This window comes from Neophocaena asiaeorientalis, unplaced genomic scaffold, assembly GCF_003031525.2.
Source record: "Neophocaena asiaeorientalis asiaeorientalis breed wild unplaced genomic scaffold, Neophocaena_asiaeorientalis_V1.1 scaffold182, whole genome shotgun sequence".
NCBI classification, from domain to species: domain Eukaryota; kingdom Metazoa; phylum Chordata; class Mammalia; order Artiodactyla; family Phocoenidae; genus Neophocaena; species Neophocaena asiaeorientalis.
Genome location: NW_020174648.1, coordinates 4,204,475 through 4,228,188, shown reverse-complemented (window position 1 = coordinate 4,228,188; position 23,714 = coordinate 4,204,475). Strand labels below are relative to the sequence as shown.

Genomic DNA, 23,714 nt, shown 5'->3' with positions numbered 1-23,714 from the left:
TAGAAATGATAAACAAGGAAGATGAGGTCTAGCTTTGTTTTAGATGTGAAAGTAGACAATATATCTCAGGACAAGTCTAAGCATGGCTTGGTTAATGTCAGCATGTCTGGGCAGACTAGAATAAACTAGAACTTGGATTCAGAAACTGCCCTTTGCAATAAGGTAGTCCCTAATAAGGCAGATTGAGCTGCCCGTTACAGAAACCAATGGGTGTGGCACCAGATACCCTGGTGACTGTATCCTGCCCGTAAAACCATGTACGTAGTTGTCTATAGGGTATTGTACAGAGTTCAGGAATGGGACATATTGAATATGATCTGGCAAAAGAAAGGCAGGGCTATTCTTCTGGGGGGCCCGCTATACTCAGCAGACTATTGATACAGGGAGGACTTAGGTAGGAGGAATGAAGCAAGTCTGGGGAACTGGGATTAGATCTGGGACACAAGGGCAGGATCAGCCTGGAAATATAGCTAGGATGACTCTGGACACCAGAGGGTTGGTCCAGAGCTGTTGACATTCCCTGTTCCAGGTACTGGAGATGAAGATGGGTCTGATCCTGACAATGTTTAGGGGTGGAGAAGGAGAGAAGCAGGGATTGGGAACTAGACAGATAGGAGTTGGGACACTCAGAGATCCTTAGCCTTTTCTTTTGTAATATACAGTGATACCACTAGGTCTTTCATCTAAGCCCAGATTGGATGCAATGGTTGGAACTCTTCTCTGAAGCACCTCCCTTGGTGTTCTCAGGGAGATTTGGGAGGAATGAGAGTGGAGCAAATTCCTGTAGTGCCCATGACATTCAGAATTTCATGGTAGTTCAGTTGGACTTGTCTTTTGTCTCAATGGTTGTTAGCTCCTTGAGATTAGGGGTCATAAAATCAGAAGCAGCATGTACAACTGTCATTTACTAAACTCCTTCAATGTGCCAAATGCTTTAAGAAAAGGAGCGCTCTCATCTCCACTTTACCGACAACAAAACTGAGCTTCTAGAAGGTCAGATAGCTGTCCAAGTCCTCAGAGAATCACATGTGCTTTCACTTAGACCAATGGCTCTCAACCTGGGAAGTTTTAAAAAATACTGAGGCATGTACCCCATCCTCAACTATTTGGATTCATTTCACTGGGGCTGGCATTTGGACGTCTGTATTTTTCAACAAGTGATTTTAATGCACAGCCAGGGCTGAGAATCCTGGCCCTCTATAATGTCACCTTGTCTGTATTGTTATCCCTGGCATTTAATACAGCACTCACCCAAGACAGAGGTTAAAGACATGTTTGCTGATTGGTTCAGAAGGTACTTGTGGCCAGAGGGAAGACCAGGGACTGAATGCCACTAGAAGTTATAAAGCATCCCCTTAGAGGCTGGAATTGAACATTCAATGTTTATCAGCAGACAGAGGGTGGCTCTTCATTACATGCTTAGAGATGTTTTGCAAACCTTCCATTACAGGTGGTGTTGTCCTCAACCCAGCCTATTATGGCATGCCTGGCCACACCAACATCATGATCCATGAGGTGGGGCATGTCCTGGGACTCTACCATGTCTTCAAAGGGGTCAGTGAAAGAGAATCCTGTGACGACCCCTGCAGGGAGACGGTGCCGTCCATGGATACAGGAGACCTCTGTGCCGACACTGCCCCCACTCCCAAGAGTAAGCTGTGCCAGGACCCAGAGCCTATCAATGACACCTGTGGCTTCACCCACTTCCCAGGGGCTCCATTCAGCAACTACATGAGTTATACAGGTATCACAACAGTCCTGATGTCTTTGTTTTTATTAAGATTACATGGGAGCCTTTTGGGGCCGGGAGGGTAGAGGTATGGGAATTAGAGAGGATTATCAAGCAGTCATTCATGCCAGAGAGTTGAAGTGTATTTGTCATGGCATATTCTTTTTTTTTTTTTCATGTCTTTGAAGAACTTAAAGAAATACTGAAATATTAAGGGGTCTCATTGACTAGATTCTCCTCCACTAAAAATTAAAAGATAAGCGTATTTCTATCTCAGTTAAAAAAAAGAGGGAAAAAGCCAAAAGCTCTCTTGAGAGCCCTTTCACCTCTAGAACTTGGTTATATTGCTTCTTTCCCATATTCGTAGGGATTTACTCTGAAGGAGAGTCCAAAGGTGATGGAGAAAGAGGTTTCTGTTTCAAAGTGGCTCTTTGTACTATTTCTGAAGTTGGTCAAGAAGATGACCCTGGTTAATTTTAAGCTCAGAGTTCCTTTTTCTGTTATGTCATTTTTTAAAGTATCAGATTCTCTTCTTCCAGCACTAGACAAGGGCTGCTTCTTAGCTTGCCTACAGAACCTGGTGCTGTTTCATTTAAAAAATGGTACTTTCTTGGTCCTGGTTTTGTTGTCTTGGATTATGCTCCTTCTTTGTCCTTTCACACCTCCCTTGTTTCTGTCAAAAAGTAATACTACTCATCATCTCCTGATAATGGACTTAAATTTATCCCTAAAATTAAGGACTGATGTGATTTGATGACTTATTCCAGTGGTGAAGGAAGGAAGTAATTTTTCTATAACATCCAGGGGCTTCTTGGTGATAAGTTCTAGATAACTATCCAAAAAAAAAAAAAAAAAAAAAAAAAAAAAAAAAAAAAAGGAAAGAAAAGATAACGGACAGATGCTGACCATGCTTTTGCAGGGAAGAAAGAGTGCTGAGCTGGTCCTGTCAGTGACCCATCAATATATTCCTATCTAAGTCTCATCTTGGTGCATGATTCAGGTACATCAAATTCATAAGGACCAGCATCCTTGCCTCTCCCAACAAGCACACAGTGGCCCTTGCCAGGGCAGAGAGACCAGACAGTGGGGTGCGGAGGGCAGAGCTATTTAGATACCACCTTTGAAGTGGACAGAGGAAACATCTAAGAAGCCGAGGGGAGTGTTTCACTGGTGGGCCTTCATGGAAGAAGGCCTGGAAGCTAAGATAACTCCTTTTCTAACCCTATGAAGAGTGTACCTAATAGGAAATTTTACCAGCTCTGAAAGGAAGTTGAGGATCACCATTCCCAGTCCTGCTGCCTGCTTGACTTTTTGGCTTTCTCTCCTCTTGAGCGTCTCCATGAATACTCACTAACCTGGGCCAAAGTCATTGGGCATAAAGCAGGTGTCTGCAACTCCACACATGTTCACGAATTAAAAGGCCATATGCTGAAACACTGCCATCTTGTGGTTTCCTGAATAAGCAATGTCAGCTCAGAGCAACCCTGAACCCCAGGGCGTGAGTCTCACTCTGGCCAACATCAAGGTAAACACCAAGCCCAGCTTACTTTAGAGACAAGCCAGTGCTCTTCTCTGCCTTCTCTTTCCCACCTCCAGCCTAGATATTTCCTGGCAAAATCTATCCCTACCTTGGTGGACATTGCAGGTTAAAACCTCCATCTCTCTTGTTCCCTTTTTTGTCTCTGCAGATGACGACTGCACTGACAGCTTCACCCCTAACCAAGTGGCCCGAATGCACTGCTATTTGGACCTTGTATATCAGCAATGGAGTCAAAGCCGAAAGCCCACCCCCATTCCCATCCCACCCATGGTCATCGGGCAGACCCCCCTGTCCCTCACTATCCACTGGCTGCCTCCAATTAGTGGAGTTGTGTATGACAGGTGAGAGAGGCACTGGTATCTTTCTCTGTGGCATTTCTTGTGAACAAGGGGAAGGACGTGAAGTTGGGGGAACCCCAGTTTGGAACTATAAATATGCACCGCTACTCAGGGCTGCCTCCGCCACCCTGCTCAGTACTCATCTCCTGAGCAGAGCTCATGGGGCTCTCACATCAGCCAGTGGTGCATCATATGTGCCCACTCCTTGGCGAGGGGCATCCGGATGTTTCCTGAAATCACATCTGGTGGGCTTCTAGGAGCTGCAAAGGGGTTGACAAATGTGATAAAAAATGACCTGACAAAACTGAGATGGCATTTGCCACCTGTCCAGGTCAGCTGTTCCTCCTTGGTGTAAGGGTGGAGCAGGGCTTGCTACTTGCACAGTGGTGTCTGGAAGAAGGGAAGTAAGGCATGTTCCTCCAGGCAGTTCTGGGGGTGAGTGGGTGGCTGGCGACTCAAGCTGTGCATCATTTCTGTGTCCTGTTGTACCCCGTGCCTACCCCACTTATGGCTACTATCTTGAGGAATTGTCATTATCTGTTCATTTTCCTATCTGCTCCACTACTCAACTGGCAATTCCTTGGGGTCAGGACTATTTTTTGTATCTTTGTCTCTTGGCCTGCCACAATAAACAGCTAATTTGTGTTTATTGAAGAGAATCATTACACCTAAACTTGGTTTTTATTCATCCTTTGCATATCGGTATAATGAACACCAGGAAAAATTTTGTGGAAAAGAGAGAAGGTAGGAAAAGGATGACATCTGACAATTGGTGGGAGGATGGGGGAATGCGGTTTAACTGAAAAGGGCCAGAACCCCATCCATGACCTGCTCTCCGTTTTCAAAACCTACCACTGTGGGCTATTCAGTCCTTGTATGTGTGAGGCAGTGTGCGAGGTCGTTTACCTGCAGTTGTCTTATTTAGTCCTTGCAGTGAGCCCAATCTCTGCTATATAAGTGAGGAATCCGAGGCATAGAGAAGCACACGGTGGCTAGCCCAGGACACCACAGCTGGATAGAGCTGAATTGGGGGTATCTCCTGGAATTGCAGAAATGGAGGACATGGAATCGATTGTTTCTTTGAATTTAGAGCTTTCCCCTTTAGCAGGTGGAGAGTCCCTCATCTGTGTGTCATGCTTCCCTTCTGGGTGTCAGATCCCAACTAGGGAGCTGAATGTCCCTGAAGCATGTTCCTGTGTACTCCAGCTTTGCTGAAAGCCTGGGAGAGAGGACAGGGAGAGACAGGGATGGGAGGAAGCAGGTGAACCATTTTTCAAAGTGGCTTTCAGGCTGGCTTTCCCAGCCTTCTGGGATCTTGGAACCTGTCCTGGACACCTGGTGGACACTTAATGTGTGGCATTACTTAGACCCCGCAATCCTATAGAGCAGTTTTGATTGTCATCGGCACCCAAGCTCTCATGGGTTCCCTCTGTGAGTCACCGAATAGCTCTGTGATGTGTGTAAGAATCCTCTTCCTGCACGTGTGACCTCGTGCAGCTTGGGTCGCTCTGGCTGAACAATAGGTCCTCTGTGGGCATGTGCAGACCCGTGTTTTACATCAGTTTATGTAACACATGTAAACAATTTAATCTTTCAATTCTCTGTCTGGTACAAACGTTACGATAAAGCAGACATCAGTGCTGGCTTGCTGCGAGGCTGTTGGCAGAAAAGGCTGCAGTTGGCTTCCTTTTCTCAGTGAGGTGGGCTACAGCGCTGAGGCCTCCTGACACGTGCGTCGGGGAAACTCACGTCACGTACCCCGCGATTTGTGTCACACTCGGAGTTATGTTTACTCCTCCCCAGTAGGTATTTGGAATCCTTATGTCAGAGAGGAGCCCAACCACGCACTAAGCAGCGGCCCCGGAAGAGCCAAGTGCATCAGGGAAATGTGGTTTGGAGTTGCGTCCGCAACAGAAGTGAGCCCTGACTGCAGTCGGGGTTTGGAGTTAACGACACCTTTTGGTTGCCAAAGTACTGGACACTTGATGGTGTTTGGGAACTTGCTCAGAGGAATTAAGAAACTAGTTGTGACTTTAGGCAATTTACTTCATCCCTCTGAGCCTGAGTGTCCTCGTTTGTAAACAGGGTTCTTACAGGGATTAGAAATAATTTATGAAAAGCACCTAGTGGAACAATGCCAGGTATATACGGTGCTTAATAAATGGGAGCTGGTAGCATACTTATTACCCTTATTTAACTATACTGTTTTTCCATTATATTGCAAGATTTTACTTTTCTCCCTCTACTTGTTGAGAGAACTTGATTTGATGCCTCCGTTTGCAGATGGATCATTCACAGTTGGGCTTCCACAACCTATTAAGTGTAAAATAAGCTACAAGGATATATTGTACATCACAGGGAATATAGCCAATATCTCATAATAGCTGTAAATGGAGTATAACCTTAAAATTGAATTGTATACATATGACTTTTATAATATTGTACAGCAACTATACTTCAATAAATTTTAAAAAAAGATTCTAAGTATCAGAGACAGGCCCCGTCAAGTGATTTCCCCTTGTTATTCAGCTATTGTTGTCATTACCTCTTCAAGGTACGGTGCTTGAAGAGCTCTTCATAGGTGTATTAATAGTCTCAAGGATGTGCATAGAACAAGCTCTCACAGAGGGACTGCTAAGGCCAGTCTGTGTCCTAACTGCTGGGAATAGAAAAATCGAGCTTGGTCTGGATCTGCTCACAGGCAAAGGAGGAGGAATGGGGATGGGGATTCTCAACACCACAGATCAGTGCCCTACAATGGGAGCCAGAATGTACAGTGGGTGCCCAGAAGAGAGAGTGCTGGCCATCCAGAGGAGTCAGGCTAAGTGCCACTGCAAAGGTTACATTTGCATGGGTCTTGAAGGATGAGTAGGGGCTTGCTAAACAGAGAAGCTTAGAAGCCTATTTAGCTAGAGAGTGAACAGCAGGTTTCATGGAGCTATGTGAGGGGTATGATGTATTTTGTGATATGGTGATTAGTTATTGTGATGGGAACATAAATGAAATTCATGAAGGGACTGAAGTAGGTAAGGCTGGAGCTATCCTCTGAAGGACACTGAATCATGGTAAGCAACTTAGGCAATGGAGGACCAAGGAGTGTTACATTTCATATGACTTTTATTGTATGTGTGTGATTAAAAGGAGAGAGTTAAAACATAAGACCACATATAACTAATATGTTTACTGTGAAAATTGTTCTCTGTTTCAGTTGGGGGGAATGCAAGGAGGCTTTGGATGACTTATTGAGAGTCAGTGTATAAGTCATTTTATGTTGAAAGATTCAGATGGTAATTATTTTGTGTTGACTGGATAGAAGGCCTCTTTCATCTCCACAGGCCTCCTTTATGACTTAGTTAAATTCTTCTGCCTCATAACCTTGAGATTTTCATGTCACTATGAATTTTGCAAAGATGAGGTCTATACAAGAAGGAAATGAGTTGAGAAATAGTTGTGTTCTCAGTTACCCACTAAGGCCTCACTCCCCATTGCCACTCCCATGCCCCAAAGGTCTTGTGAATTTCATTAACCCAGTTCCTCTGATCTATTTCTCCCCATCTCCACCCCTGCCCATTGTTTTCCCAGGGTCCCGGGCAGCGTGTGTGGTGCCTGCACTGAAGAAGGGACATTCCGTCAGTACGTGCACACAGCTTCCTCCCGGCGCGTGTGTGACTCCTCGGGTTACTGGACCCCAGAGGAGGCTGTGGGTAAAGGACCATGACTTTTTCATTTACACCTTGGTGGCCAAGGTGGACATGGGGGGTGGAGGTAAAGGGTGGAGCGGTGGCATGGTGAGAAAAAGGTAGTGTGTGTGCGTGTGTGTGTGTGCGTGCGTGCGTGCGTGTGCGTGCGCGCGCGTGCGTGTGTGTGCGTGTGTGTGTGTGATGTGCTAGAAATCTCCAGGGCTCTGGGAATGACTCTGCCTCACACCTTTGTGTGGATATCCTTTGTGTGCGTAACGTGCCAGTGGCTGTGGTGAAGCAGAGGGAAGCATAGAGGACAGAGGGATGGAGAACTCAGGGGGCGGCTTCAGGAGGAGCTAACTCAGGCATGTCGTATTACATGTGCCTGTCAGCCCATGAAGCAGCTTTGCCACATGACAACATGAGGTGATCTCATCCTCCCCTCTATCAGGAGGCTAATAGAGAACACGTTGCAGGGAACACTCATACACACTGACTGAGCCAGTTTGGGTGTGGTGGGGTGGACTAGGTGTTCCAAACTGATCATTCTCATCTATGCTATTTTATGAGTCTATTATTCACTGGTACTGGTTGTGCTTTGGATGTCATCTAAGCTAGGCTCTAGGAGAGGGAAAACTTTTTTAGCTGTTCCCTTTCCTGTCCCACCCCCAACTTCTCAGTTACATATTCACTCACCTATGTATAACAGTGCCTCTACGACAAAGTAGAGCATGAATGCTACCCCAATTCAAGTCCAAAAAATGCTACTGACATGAGTTTTAGGACCTTCTGATGAATGGCTTGACTTCTTCTATCGTCACCATCTTCAGTGTTTACCTAGTCATCACCTTTCTCTTTTTCTTATATTTATTAAGAGCCTAAAAATGACTCCGTAAGATGTGTTGGACAGGTTCCTATTTGAATTAGTTTGTAGCCTTGACTCTGATAAGAAAAAAAAAGGAGAACATTGGTCTGAGAGTCTATAGCATCCCCTTGGGCTCCCAGTTACTCAAATGACAGGAGTCTTGAGGAGGAATCTGGGGGGAGACAATTGACTTGATTGATCATATAGAACTTTTTTCAAATGATTTTTCAGGAGAGAATGGAAGGTGACTATAAAATTTACATTGGCACTGAGTACGACTCATTTAGAGATTGGCATTTCATAAAAGGCCATTTTTGTGGCAAACAGTTTGTCCTGTGCTAGTGTTTTAATGCCCATTTGACTCTCTGGCCCTGTACTTTTTTCTTTTTAATTCTTGGAAAAATTTAAAGTTATCTGGTAGAGGTGAAAGGCATTAGAAATTCTGGGTTCTAACTCTTGTACGGTGTCTCCAGGCGTACCAAACTTTTAGGGCCTCCACTTCATCTCTTTACATGAGATCATAATAAACTTCCTGACAGACAGTGCTGCTACTGAGTTGGCTTCCAAGGGCCTTTACTCTGCTAGTATTGGGGGATGCCTGTTGGAAAATACTGCGAGGAAATACTGGTATTCCTTTGCTTTGAACAGGCGAAGAATCAAGTCATATTTTAAATGTATAAAATGAAAGGAATTGATTCCCCAGCAGAGCACACACAAACACATATATTTACAGATATGATCAAAATGTATTTAATGACACTTAATGGACACTTATTGACTCCCAACTACATTCTGAATGCTATGAGGAATAGAAAATTGAACCAGACATATTCCCTGCTTAATATCATCTTCTTGGAGAGAACTTCCCTGTCTCCCTGATCTAAAATAGCCCCCAGCCTCACACCATTATTCTCCAGTCCTTTATCCTCCTTTATTTTTCTTCGGAGATGACATTATTATACTAATGCCTCTTTATTTATTGTTGTACCTAGCACCCTATGGTAAGATATATGTGGTCAAGACTTTTGTCTCTCTTGTTCACTACTCTATCTCTGATACCTAGATTTGTGCTAGGTGTGAAAGAGGTACACAGTCAATTTTTATTGAATTAATGAATGAATGGATTCACAATACAGGGAAGGAACAATAGGGATCATAAGATGTAACACACACACACACACACACATTTGAACTTATTTCCTCTGGGCTTTGGAACATTATTTTCCAAATCCTGAAGGGCTAAGTCATTCTATTTTTGCAAATGTAGTTTGCAGATATTTCTAAGGAGCACTGTATAGATCTTCTACACTAATCTAGTAAGGCAGGGGTCAAATAGTGCTTATGTTATAAATGAGGAAATTGAGGCTTAGATAGACTGGTCACAGTCACACAGCTAATGCACAGCACCAATTACAGCCTAACTACTGCTTCCTAATTTAGCAGTTTTCTTTCAATTCCCCTCGTGTTGTAGGAGAAACCACCTCGTATAGATTATTTCCACAGAGCTGACTTCATATGTTTGCGATATTTGGTTTTTCACCATTACATTTTTACCTGGCTACTGAATCTCCTCTTTTTTCCACTCAAGAGAAGTGTTTCTATTTCCTGCCGGCAGGTTTCCTCTGTGTAGTGCTCTACTGGCTTACAGATATTTGAACTAAAAGGGAAGTTTCAATGTATGGTTTTAAAGTTTGGCTAACAGTCCATTGGAAGGATTGCTACGGTGTGATCTTAGGGTATCAAAGAAGTTTTGTGAAAAGCCTAATTAAACATTGTAGCAACAGCCTGAAACAAACACTGGCCTGATTAGCAAATAAAACAGGGCTTCAGAAGCATTAATTTATCATAAATTATTAGTAAACTAAGTACAAATAATTCTCTTCTGCTCAAGGATTCTTTAAGGACCATGACTTACCTTACCTGTATCGGCCTCATGTTTCCAGCTAGGCTCTGGGTCACTCCATTCCGAATGCCATGCTGGATTTCCCTTGTTAAAGGGCACCAGAAAGTGGTGATTTGGAGCATAGTACTTTTGAATTGTTACACCTCTGTCTTCAGTAATACTTGAGATCTAACCTCTAAGAATTTGCTCAGAGTTCTCTTCTGCTTCATTCTTTTTTCTGGCCCTTGATAGGGGCGACTCATTTTCAGATTTTTAATGGTGATTCCTGATGCGTCTGTCTTTCTGTTCATGTCCCTCAGGGCCTCCAGACGTGGATCAACCTTGTGAGCCAAGCTTGCAGGCCTGGAGTCCTGAGCTCCACCTGTACCACATGAACATGACGGTCCCCTGCCCTGCAGAAGGCTGTAGCCTGGAGCTGCTCTTCCAGCACCCAGTCCAAGCTGACACTCTTACCCTGTGGGTCACCTACCTCTCCATGGACTCCTCCCAGGCGCTTTTTGACACAGAGATCTTGCTGGAACACCAGGAGTCCGTGCACCTAGGCCCCTTAGACACTTTCTGTGACACCCCACTCACTATCAAACTGCACGTTGATGGGAAAGTCTTGGGGGTGAAGGTCTACACCTTTGATGAGCGGATGGAGATTGATGCAGCTCTCCTGACTTCTCAGCCCCACAGTCCCTTGTGTTCTGGCTGCAGGCCCGTGAGGTACCAGGTCCTCCGTGAACCCCCATTTGCCAGTGGCTTGCCCATGGTGGTGACACATCCTCACAGGAAATTCACAGACGTGTGAGTTGGGCAGTAGGGCTTTCTAAACCACGGGGCTTCCTGAGGCTTTGGGAGTGGGTTTGGCTTCCTTTTTCTCCATTTTTTAATATTCTGATATGCCCTTATTTGGAGAAATGTTCAGACTCTCAGAGGGGGTTTTATTCTAAAGTGGCATCTCTGAGATGAACAAAAGTATTTCCCAGAAGGGGCAAGCAGGTGTTCTGACTGATGATGCCATCTTTACGGTTATGGAAAAAAAGAGGTTAGTATTTGATATGTTTCAGTTGGACTGAAAATATTAATTGCCATAAATAAGTTGATCAGAGTCAGATACTCCTGTCTGGTAACACAATTTGATTTTTGATCCTTGCTTTTAAAAAACTTTTTATTAATCTGCCACAGCTCCTATACCATTCAAAGGTTACAGTCACCTATTCTACAGCTAAGCAGAGAAGCCAAGGGTCCTGCAGACACTATACTCTACTTTCATGACTCATTCATTTTTCTTTCCTCCCTCCCTCCCTTCCTCTCTCTTTCCTTCTTTTCCAACCCTCCTCTTTCTCTTTCTTCTGTTCTTTCTACATTTAGTGAGTTCTTAAGTGCTCCTGGCACTGTGTGCTCAGTGGTGGGGACACAGACTAAGATAAGATCATTGGCTTAAAGAGTTCAATGTCCATAGAGTAGGAGGCTGGTATCTCTAAAGGCAAATTTTCCTCACCTCATAATTTTCCTCAGAGGCTGCCCTGAGGGCAGAACTCAGGGTAAAACAAAAGTTTTATCAAAGGTGCTATATTAGTTAGTTTTCGATGCATTAGAAATCATCACAAAACATAGTGGGTTAAAACAACAAACACTATTTCTCATGGTTCTATGGGTTGGCTGTGTGTACTCACCTGGACCCGCTTGGCCAGGGCTGGGTGGCCCCAGGTGACCTCATGCACGCATTGGAGGCTCAGCTAAGACACTGACATGGCTGGGAGGATGAAGTTCTCTTTCCCCATTGTCTCTCCTTCACTAGGAGGCTTTGCCTGGGCTTGTTCTCATGCTGGTGGAAGGCTTTCCAGAAGGAGGGATGGCAAGTCCCCAGACACTCACATTTTTCAAGCTTCTGCTTACATTACTCATGACATCATTCCACAAGTCAAAGCAGGTCACAGTCAATTCCAGATTCTGCGAGTGGCAAAATCAATTCTATTTCTTGATGAGAGAAACAGTAAAGTCACATCACAGAAGGGCATGCATGCATCTGGGATGGGAAGAATTTGTGGCCATTTTTCAGTCTGCCACAGCTACAAAAGAGTAGAGAAAAATGTTCACCTTGAATTTTACTACATTTTTCCTCTCATCTTAGCTCTATGAATTAGAACTAGAAGACAGTGAAATGGTCAAAAAGCTCATGCAAAATAGGAGGATAGATCATGGGATGGATTTGAAAAGAAAAAAATATATTTTGGGGGGGTTTCTTTAGTAAGGCAATTAAAATGATATTTGTTATCTAACTTGATATACACACGTGCATGCGTGCACACACACACACACAGACACACACACACCTGTACACACAACCTTTAAGGTCAATAATATCCCATTGTATAGATGAGAGAACTAAGGCTTAACTTTAATTTGGTTGAACAGAGCTCGTAAGTGGCAAGCTCAAGATTAAAATCCAATTTTCTGACTGAGTCTCATCTTGGTTCCCTTTCCTTAGTAACACATTACCTTTTACAAACTCAGCTCATTGGAGGTCGGGGCTACCTGCTGCTGAGTTTTCTCCACAAGAAGCGTAAACATATCCTGACGCTCCCTTCCAATCCTTTCCCAGCCACAGAGCAGTATGAGACTTTTATGCGTGGCTGGATGAGAAGTCAGACAGAAACCACCCTGCGAAAGGGAAGCCATCAGAATTGATTAGGATATAAAACTGGTTTTGCTTTGGAAATACCTGGCACTCTGATGAGGAGTGCGTCCCTACAGAAAGCTAATTTGGAAATCTATGTCTTTCATATTTATGTGTCTTTCCTACTAAAATAACTGAAAGCCAGCACAGAGGTGTTTAAAGCTGTTTTGAAACCCCACGACATTTCCTGTTTGCTTGTTGCAGCATCAAGCGAAAGAGTAGAGGCTTTGTGGTTGAGTCGAAGTGTGTGTTAAAGAAGAGAGGGTCTTGGCAGGAGATCTGTGGGCACCACTTACGGCAGTCCCAACAGCCCTCTGAGATCCTGTTCTCCTAAGTCACTCCCATCCTAGCTTGACTTTAGCGGTATTTTTCCGATTAGGGCAGGCACTGGACAAAAATTAAGTTGAGGGCAGAATTTGTCTTTGGAACCAGCAACCTCCCTCTTGAGTCCCTTCCCCCTTGCAAATGTTCAGTCTCTCACGTTCTCCACTTGATCAGTGCAATTGGGCTCTAGATAGAATCAGATAAACTCCTTCCATCTCAGGTGTCAATTGATAACTCCATTCCTGGTTTATATGTATTTTGGAGGTTCGGAGGTGGGGAGTCATTTAATGCATTTCCAGTTGTGGAATTGCTTGCATCCACACGATGATGGAAGGTGTTCTCACCTCCTTCTAGGAGAGAGTGGCTTTTCCTTGTAAGCATTCTGCCTCCTCAAGACAAGAATTCTCTTGAGAGACAAGAAAACTCTGATTCACAGACCCAAGAAGGGCCTTGCTGAGACTGAACTCTGAAACTTTCATCTTCCGTTCCTATGACTACTTGAATGATACAGAAGACGAGGTTTTCAATAGTTGGTGGTTTTCTGTGTGTGTATATATAACATGGTAAAGATACACTCGAAATACCATTCTCTTAGATTGCCTAGGACTGTGAGTTCAGTTTTAATTCAGCAAGCATTTGTTGTACATTCACTGTGTGGAATGTACTGGAAATACAGAACTGAATATGGTTTCAAACATTCTGCTGTTCTGTAAGACTATATGCCCTGATCTTTGTTTCAAACAATGTGGCATATGTTTAACATTTATATTCCCTGTAATATTTATTTTAAACTCCTGCAAACCATCTGAAAAGGACCCAGGGTGTGCCCCACTTCCTGGATATGGTGGTTACAGCCCATTGGTTTCCACAGGGAGGTCACACCTGGGCAGATGTATCGGTACCAAGTTCAAGCTGCAGCTGGAGCAGAACTGGGAGAAGCTTCGCCTCCTCTGAGCCACATCCATGGAGCTCCTTACTGTGGAGATGGGAAGGTTGCAAGGTGAGGACATACTGTATGCCTGGTATTGTGTGAGGGAGGATGCCCTGCCCTGCTTGGACAAGGAGGGTTAGCCTCAAGTTTTCAGCTTGACTGGTTTGGGAAATGTAAGGGGCAGGGCACTATGTGATTCAAGTGTTAAACAAAATCTAAGACCTAGTAGATATCTTGAGTGGTCAATCACATCTCTACATAGTTAAGGATGGGCCCACTTTTATTTAGAGCTCACCCCAGTCATAGATATGGGGGTTGATTCTGTGGGAACCCTCTTCAGGTTTCAGAGAACAACTGCTGGGCAGTGACTCAGGGCAGGAATTCATGGTGGAGAAGGTTACTTGCCAAATGATGCTGAAGGAGGATGTGAGGATAGCTTTTGGATCAGCTGCCGGTCTTATACTACTAATGAGCTGTGTGACCTGAGGAAAATCAGTATAGCTTTCTGAGCTTCACTTGCTCATTTGATCCCTGGAAGACCTGATTGTAATGTAATTTCCAGCTATTCCATAAAATCACCAAGGTAAAAATGGAACCACTTCTTTGATTTCTTAACGTGCCATATTCATTTTTCCGTTACCCTTTAGTGACATCAATCTAGAGGACTAATTCATTCTGGTTTGCCTGGGACTTGCCGGAATTTAGCACTGATTACTTCCGTGTCCCAGTGATCACCCTATATTAACCTGTTCTGAATGCTTATCTAACCTAATATGTTACTTATATAAAGCTGCTGGGAGTAGGAGATTAGAAGGCTAGGCACTGTGATTTGTCTTAGATCCTGCATCCTAATAAGATGACTTTTTTTTTTTGCGGTACGCGGGACTCACTGCAGTGGCCTCTCCCATTGCGGAGCACAGGCTCTGGAGGCGCAGGCTCAGCGGCCGTGGCTCACGGGTCCAGCCGCTCCGCGGCATGTGGGATCTTCCCGGACCACAGCACGAACCCACGTCTCCTGCATTGGCAGGCAGACTCTCAACCACTGCGCCACTGGGGAAGCCCCAAATGTCCCAGATCAAGGAAAAGTACCTTACACCTTTTTTTTGGCCACACTGCACGGCTCGTGGGATCTTAGTTCCCCAACCAGGGCCCATGGCAATGAAAGCACCGAGTCTTAACCATTGGACCACCAGGGAGTTCCCAGTATCCTATATCTTGAAGACCTAATAGAAAGCAATCTATAGCCTTTCTTGGGGTTTCATCCCATTGTTTAGTAATGACTAAATACTGTTTATCTTTTCAATCTTCTAAGATTCCTAAGCTTTACTGTAAGTCTACTCCTTTTCATAGAAATATAAACACCAAATGTTTGCAGACCTCAGAACTATATCAAGCGACTGAGGTCACTTTAATACCCAAACCTTGCTAGTTTGCTGCCACCTTCTGCCTTACTCAGTCTCAGCTTGCCCCTTCTCCTCCTCCATCTCAATTAAATATCTCCCTGGGGAAGCCTCACATATGCACAGAGCAAATCTGGCTGTTGTTGATGTTCTCCCTGGCTGCCCCATTTTAAGTCTGCTCCCCTCTAGTTAAGGTGTCTGCAGGACTAGATTACCATTACTACCCGGACAGAGTCCTCCTTGAACAAACTACTTGGCTTTATGTCGTAGCATCTCCTACAGCAGTCCTCCGACGGAGTTTCTGATGCCCCATGGTGCCGCATCTGCCTGCGGAGCTCGGGCAGAAAGAGGCAAGGGCCCTCTTCCTAATCTGATATTACACATTCTAGCCTGAGCTTTGAAACAGCTTCACCTGTAGCAACACCTGCTTGGCTACTGGGCCTCACAAGGCTCTTTATCAAAATGTTCCTTTAGACTCTGCCTGTATTCCCTCTCTGTAAACAGTCATACTTAGTTCTGCCATCCAATGAGAAGATATCTCTGAATTGCAGCTTTGTCTCAGCTAGGGGCACTCCATTACCCATGAAGCAGGAAGGAGCTGTACAAATCATTTAATCCACTGTTTAATACGCGGAAACGTGTAGATTCATTCTAATGGAATCACAGATCCCCAAGAAGTCATCCTCAGATTCTAGTTTAATAAATTTTTATTAGAAGCTACAAGTTGTCACTTTGGATATCACTTGTCCGTAAGAAAATGGATAGAAAACAAAGCCACACGTAGATGGGCAGGTTTCCTCCTCACTAGATCAGCTAACTACTTTTAGGGTTCCCCTCATTATGAGGTTGATAGGTCTCTTCTAGTGTAAGATCATCTTCCGGAAACACTGGCAGGACCCCTGGTGGATCTCCTAATGTGTCTGAACCATTAGCTACTTTTCCTGTAAAAGCATTCTCTTAGCTCCAACTTCTCTCCAGCTTGCATTTTTAAATACATAATAAGGAGTTTTAAGAACTTGAAGTGATGGTAACCAAACAAGAAGAATCATTTTATGTATGTATGTATATAAGAATGTACACTTTTACCTTCTAGGAGCCTGGGCGAAGAGTGTGATGATGGAGACCTTTTGAGTGGAGATGGCTGCTCAAGGGCATGTGAACTAGAGGAAGGTTTCAACTGTGTAGGTGAGTTTAAAAACACCTGCCTAGGCTTATGTCCTATTTTTGGAGGGGTCTCCGTGTCTTATTTTTGTGAGCTCTTACTGATAATAACAATAACATTTGATGTGTCTATTGTGTGCCTGGCACTAATCGTTTCACATATATTTTCCCATTTAATCCCTACAATAAATATGAGGAGACTAAACGGAGACACAGAGAGCCTAAATAACTTGCTTTCTCTTATACAGCTAGAAGTGATGACGTCAGGATTTGAACTAAGGAAGCAAAGCTCTAGAGTCTACATGTTAAACCACTAGGTCACCCTGCCTCTTAGATTAACGTTACCAAGGGTTGCTCTTGGGTCCTCATGTCTGATGTCAGACTGTCAGCCAAGTAGCACAATCCCACAGATTCTACATAAAAATTAGGGTAGGGTACGTTTTAAGCCAAAGGGAGTACAGGATATCTCTTGGTATCTGTGTTTAATAGATAAGATCATCAAGAAGGGCAGAGGGTCATAACATTTCTTAATCCTGGTGAATCACTGGTAATACATTATTACTAGGTGGCTTTGACTCTAGTCTCTTGATACACAGGAAGGCCCTCTAGAACACTTCTCCCAATTCTGATTAAAACCATCAACAGGCTTCTTTGTAGATTATTTTTCCATTCCCTTATGCATACATTGCCGTGATTCTCTGCAGTATACCCATCAAATTACTTGAAAAAGCAGTGCATCTAAAAATATTTTAATGTTTCTAAATCTCAAGGTAAAGTCAGGTATGATTATAACTATGTAGAATTTATTAAGGTATTAAATACTATACAGAACACACAAATGCCCCTGCTCTCCAGAGCAGAATAAAAAATTATAAAACCTTTGTAGTTTTACATCCATCCGTCTAACAAAACATGTTCAGTGCCCACCATATACCACAAGTCTAATAGAGACCCTTATCCCTTCCTGTGTCCAGCTTCCTTCCCTTATAGAAATCTACCAGTTCTTGAGAGATGGGTCTCTAGCTTTTTCTTACATGCATTTGGCAGTAAAGTATGCACCTTGAAAGAGACCATTCTGTTTAAAAGTAGCATTATCTGTTATAAAATTCTTTCCCCCTTTTCTGGTTTGGAAACTGCGACTCAGAGCATTTTAGTGACTCATCCACAGGCATACAACGAGGTCTCTGAAGAGCCAGCACTGGAACTCAGCTTTCCTAATTCTTAATCAAGTGCTTTTTCCTTGCTGTGAAACAACAGAGGATCAATTTTTTTCCAGTTTTATTTGACTACCATTCAGATATTTGAAATGCCTCCCCATTATTCTCCTTTCCAATCCAAACATCCCCTCATGTGATTAGGTTTCCAGACCCTTTCCTATTTACCCTAACCTGGCATGCTTCATGTGGTCAATGCCCAGAAAGGAATTCAATACTCTAGTTGTGGTCTGGCTGTGCAGAATACCCTGAACCGATTACCTCCCCTCTTCTGTACACAAGTATTTGTTAATGCCACCTCTGTTTGCATCATTTCTTACTGGTAGCACATAGTGGGCTCATCTCTCTCTCTCTCTCTCTCTCTCTCTCTCTCTCTCTCTCTCTCTCACACACACACACACACACACACACACACACACACAACACACACACACACTGCCTTCACCAGTGCAGCTCAAGTCTCATTTAACTTTACAGCTAAATTATTTTAACTTTACAGGGCAAAGTTAGAATGATCTTTTCCACAGTTAGACATTTGTTTCAGTGAGTAATATGCTCATAGTATGCTAAGGATGTAGTTCTATTCCATTATTTCTCAAAAGATTAATTTTGAAGGAACCATTGTGAAATGTGTTGTAAAAGTGGTCTGCTATTTTTTCATGGATTTGAAGAAACAGAGGCAAAAGTTTTCATAGTAAACAAAAAATAGAGAAGAAGCAAGGAGAAACAGTCACTGGATTATATAGAAAAACAAAACATGTATATGTATGTATGTTATAAAAGTATGTGATAAATATATATTATAAAAATAGGGCTTCCCTGGTGGCGCAGTGGTTGAGAGTCTGCCTGCCGATGCAGGGGACACGGGTTCGTGCCCCGGTCCGGGAGGATCCCACGTGCCGCGGAGCGGCTGGGCCCGTGAGTCATGGCCGCTGGACCTGTGTGTCCGGAGCCTGTGCTCTGCAGCAGGAGAGGCCGCGGCAGTGAGAGGCCCGCGTAAGTCATTCCAAATACACATATATTGGTTTTAGGGGAGTGACTTAGAAAGACCATGGCTTTAATGGAATGCAGGAGTTTAAAACCCAAAATAGGCTTAGAACCAAGTCCTAGGAATAGTGGCTTATTCCTGGCAAGTAGAGGTAGATTTACCACAGAAGGGTCTTAGACTTGAAATTATTAAGGATAATAATTAGTAACTACATATTGATGAGCAGCTGAAAAATTACTGGAACCGTCTTGTGGTATTTCTGTGAAGAATTTAAAATAAAAAGAATGGTATAGTAACAGTTAATTTTAGTGATGATGTTACTGAGTGTGTACCTATGTGTTGATTTATTTTAAATCTTGATCTTATTTGCATGTCCTATTATTTTAAGTAGAAATGAGGAATTAGAATTATGTTACTAATATGGGTAGAAAATGCAGTAGTACTTAATAAATGGCTTTATAACTGCATCTCAGCTTTTTACATTTGAAGAAAGCTATTTTACATATCTATGGTTAGTACAGACTATTCACTTAGCAGGAGTTATCCTATGAGCAAGTATGGACTTGTCCAGGGGATACAGCTTGCTTTACAAGCCCAACGGTTTTTCTCACATATTCATTACTCACACGTTTGCTCTTGAAGACAGTCCTTCTGCCTTGGCTTGAGGCAGTGTGGAGTAAGAGAGAGCCCCTGAACCTGCCTTGTGTAAGCCTGGCTCAGAGCCTAGTGACATTGTTTCTGCGTCAAGGGAACTTTGGCGAGTCACAATCACGGAGACTCAGTTTGTCTATTGATGAAACAAACAAAAAATACATACCTCACATGGTTGTTTTAAGACTAAAAGAAATAATACGCGTGTAATCCTTATAAACCTGGAGCCCATTTGTCCATTTCAGAGCAAGTTGCATGGTTAGTTGAAGAAACACAGCAGCAAAAATTTAATTGAAAACAAATCCCTCAAATGTTTTATTTAATATTTTAAAAACTGTGAAGAGGATTCAAGTACATAATACATCCTACCATCTATTTAAATTTCCGTTATTCTTTTACTTACTTCTCTTGTATCCCCATCTTCCCCTAAGTACCTTGCTCAATGGTTCCTTAAAATTTCTTTCTACATCCAGCCCACAGCTGTTTTTTTTTTCCCTGTTCCTTCTCCCCCAACCCCACCCCCTTTGTATACTTTTTATTATATAAATGGATTTTACCACTCTCCCCATGAAAAAGTATCCTCCTTTTTAGGTGTGTGTGTGTGTGTGTTGTCTATATATTTGGGGTGGGCATTAGACGAGTTGGTAATTACAGTCTTCTCTTTAGCAGGCTGGAGAAAAAAAGGTAATTATTTTTACATGACATGTATAAAAACACTTTTTCAAATGTCATACAAATTTTTCTTGGCAGGGGAGCCAAGCCTGTGCTATATATATGAGGGAGATGGGATATGTGAACCTTTTGAGAAGGAAACCAGCATCACAGACTGTGGCCTCTATACTCCCAAAGGGTACCTGGATCAGTGGGCTACCCAAGCTTATTCTTCTCACGAAGATAAGAAGAAGTGTCCTGTTTCCTTGGTAACTGGAGAACCTCCTTCCATGGTAAGTTAAGCCAGAAGAATAGAGTCAAGGCTAAACAAAATTGTGAAGTGATTCCCCCAGATACTTAATGTGAGCATACATTTTTTTCTCCTCACTTTGACACCAAATTTAGTTCTTAATGCACTCAGAATAGGATAATGTTAAATGAAAAGCTTCTAGACTAGCAATTAAATCTCATCCCTCACCCTCACCCCACTTACATTCACTAGTTTTCATCTAGGAACCTTTGACTATGCAACAGCTGACTTCAAGTTACACAAAAGCATCTCACAATTAGTCTTAGAATACACATATCAGAAATTACACTTGGGCTTTGTGTTTGGGAAAATTTATTTTAAAAGAAGAAAAAGAAGCAGTAAAGAGTCAGAATACCTGGATAACACTATTGGATCTACCAGTATTATTATGATTATTACTAAGTCAGATTTGACGTGTCACTTAAGCTCTCTGGGCCCCAATTTTCTCATATGTAAAATGGGTATAATAATACCTTTTGCATTTAACTCAGTGGTTTATTACAAGGATCAAATGAAATTTAAAATATGTATTAAAGATCAAAGTATAATTTTTTTAATTTTTTTTTTGCGGTACGTGGGCCTCTCACTGTTGTGGCCTCCCCCGTTGCGGAACACAGGCTCCGGACGTGCAGGCCCAGCGGCCATGGCTCACGGGCCTAGCCGCTCCGCGGCATGTGGGATCTTCCCGGACCGGGGCACGAACCCGTGTCCCCTGCATTGGCAGGTGGACTCTCAACCACTGCGCCACAAGGGAAGCCCCCAAAGTATTTGATTTAAATAATTTTTTTTATTAAAGAAATTTGAGAGTGAGTACTAAAAACAAATCCATAGGTATACAATTTTCCACGAATATCTACCTAAATAAATAGAAGATCTTCTGAGGACTGACTTCTACGAATCATTATTAAATACCTAAAAGATTAAGGGCTTTAGTTTTTGGATACTATTCTAGATGTTTCCATCGCCAAATAAACTTTTTCATTCATTATAACAATGAGCAATATAGTCATTTCAACAGAAGTAAGATTTAGCTCTCTAGGTGTATTAGGCCAGGATAGAATTACTGGAGTTTAGCCTTGAGGAGATCCCTCCAGACGATTGAGGAACCAGCCAAGGTTGGTGCTGTGGTTCAAGGAACTCATCAAGGACCCAGGGGTCTTTGAGATTTCACCTCTTTCTATCCTTGGCTTGCAGCTTTCTTCCTCAAGCTCATAAGATGACTGCTGTTCCTCCAGGCACGAAGTCATTATTTCAAGTGGGAAGAAGGGGAAAGGTCAAAGGGAGAGATATTCATACGTGCTAGCTGAGTCTCTTTTTATTGGGAAAATGGGAGCTCTTCGGGAACTTTGACACTATAGGCTTCCACCAACATCTCATTGGTCAGATCCAGGTCACTTCATCATCCTTAGTTGTAAGGGACCCTGAGGAGATGAGCATTTATAACTTGATACATTGTCACCTTGAACAAAATTGGAGTTTGTTAATAAGAAAGAAAGGGGAGGGCTTCCCTGGTGATGCAGTGGTTAAGAATCCGCCTGCCAATGCAGGCGACACAGGTTCGAGCCCTGGTCCGGGAAGATCCCACATGCCGCGGAGCAGCTAAGCCCATGTGCCACAAGTACTGAGCCTGCGCTCTAGAGCCTGCGTGCCACAACTACTGAAGCCTGTGTGCCTAGAGCCCGTGCTCCGCAACAAGAGAAGCCCACGTACCACAACGAAGAGTAGCCCGGCTTGCTGCAACCAGAGAAAGCCAGTGCACAGCAACGAAGACCCAATGCAGCCAAAAATAAATAAATAAATTTATAAAAAGAAAAAAAACAGAAGAAAGAAAGAAAGGGGAATGGATATGAATAGGCAAGTAGCCATGCCTGCCACACTCCTTCAGCTAATTCTGGCATCTTTCTCAAGAGTTCTGGTGCCCAATGACAGGAAGCCCGGAAAACTGGGAGATTCTGAGTTAGTGACAGCTCTCTAAAGTGGCTTTTAGCCTAGCCTGTCTGTCTTCCCACAGTGAAGTGGGAAAAATTTCCTGGATTTTCTCTTTCCTGGTTCCTTTTCCCAGCTTAGTGGCTCCCTGATTCAGTAGCCTCACTCCTGGGGCCAGTGGATCCTGCCTGGTAAGGATCTAATCATCATCCTGGACAGACTTCCCTAACTAATCCTAGGAGCAGTTGCCTGAAATGTGCCAGGACAATTCGTTGAGCAAGATCCTTGGGTCATCAGTGGGCTGTGAGTTGTCATGTGTATTCTTCTACCCTGGTAAAGTTATATCTTGAGGCTAACAGAGAGCACTGAGACATTCTTCTACATTGAGAAAAGTTTTCTGCCGATAATGTGATCATTAGGCATTCAGAAAGAGAGGAAAACTTTGGTTTCAAGCTGGAGAGTTTCATTGTCTTTACTTACCTCTCACCCTCCACATTTAATTGTTGGTTGAAATTGCATTTCAGATTTGCACATCATACCGTCCAGATTTACCAGAGCACCGTCCACTTACTGGCTGGTTTCCCTGTGTCACCAGTGGAAATAGCCCTCAGGATGAAGGGAGTAAGCAGCTAAAAGGTAGCCTGGAGAGAGAGGATGAGGTTTGGCTCAAAGTAAGTGGCCCAAATGGATTTTTGTGAAGGCTGTGGATAGGTTGTGCATGTGTGTGTGTATAAATGATGCATTGGAATGGCTTGTCAGGAGATTTCCTTTTCTCATCGCAAAGTTTTTACATCTTGAATTTATTTTCATCTCTCTTTGAATGTTGGACTTTTCTTTATAAGCAATCATTTTATCAAAGTATAATATACACATAGAAAAGTACAGAAATGCACAGATCAATAATTTTTTTTACAAAGTAAACATCCTCTCTAACCACCACACAGATCAAGAAACAGAAAATTAACATCACCCCCCAAAAGGCTCTCTCATTCCCCCTCTCATTTATTACATGACAGAGGTATCTACTATTTTTACTTCTGCCACCATAGATTAGTTTTGCCTGTTTGCATTTTATGTAAAAAACTTTACAGTAAGGTACTATTTGTGTCTGATTCTTTCTTACTCAACTTTATTTGTGGGATTCATCGTGCTGCTTTACTTAGCAGAAAAGTTCATTTCCATTACTGTGTAGAATTCCAGTGCATGAATATGTCATACTTTATTTAACCATATTGATGGACAGACATATAGTTTATTTCTAGGTTTTCTGTACTGTGTATTACAAATAGTTCTGCTATAAACACTTCTGTACATTTCTTTTGGTGAATGTATATAAACAATTGGGTATATTTGGAACTGCTAGATCATAGTTAGGCAGATGACCAGCTTTAGTAGATAATCCCGAATGATTTTCCACTTGGTTGTACTAGTTTATACT

The 23,714-nt window shown here is 43.0% G+C and overlaps 1 protein-coding gene across 2 annotated transcripts in view; it reads left to right on the top strand.

The window, feature by feature from the left end:
- Nucleotides 1–23,714, top strand: part of PAPPA2 (pappalysin 2) — a 281,009-nt gene that overhangs the window by 113,949 nt on the left and 143,346 nt on the right. Inside the window, exons 4-11 of one of the 2 annotated variants that reach the window (XM_024758833.1) lie at nt 1,451–1,744; nt 3,418–3,610; nt 7,190–7,311; nt 10,355–10,844; nt 13,916–14,044; nt 16,469–16,560; nt 20,140–20,333; nt 22,801–22,947. In XM_024758833.1, coding sequence (XP_024614601.1) covers nt 1,451–1,744; nt 3,418–3,610; nt 7,190–7,311; nt 10,355–10,844; nt 13,916–14,044; nt 16,469–16,560; nt 20,140–20,333; nt 22,801–22,947 — 1,661 coding nt within the window. Of the gene's footprint in view, nt 1–1,450; nt 1,745–3,417; nt 3,611–7,189; nt 7,312–10,354; nt 10,845–13,915; nt 14,045–16,468; nt 16,561–20,139; nt 20,334–22,800; nt 22,948–23,714 lie in introns of those variants that run through there. The other variant, XM_024758834.1, reaches the window with a different exon arrangement.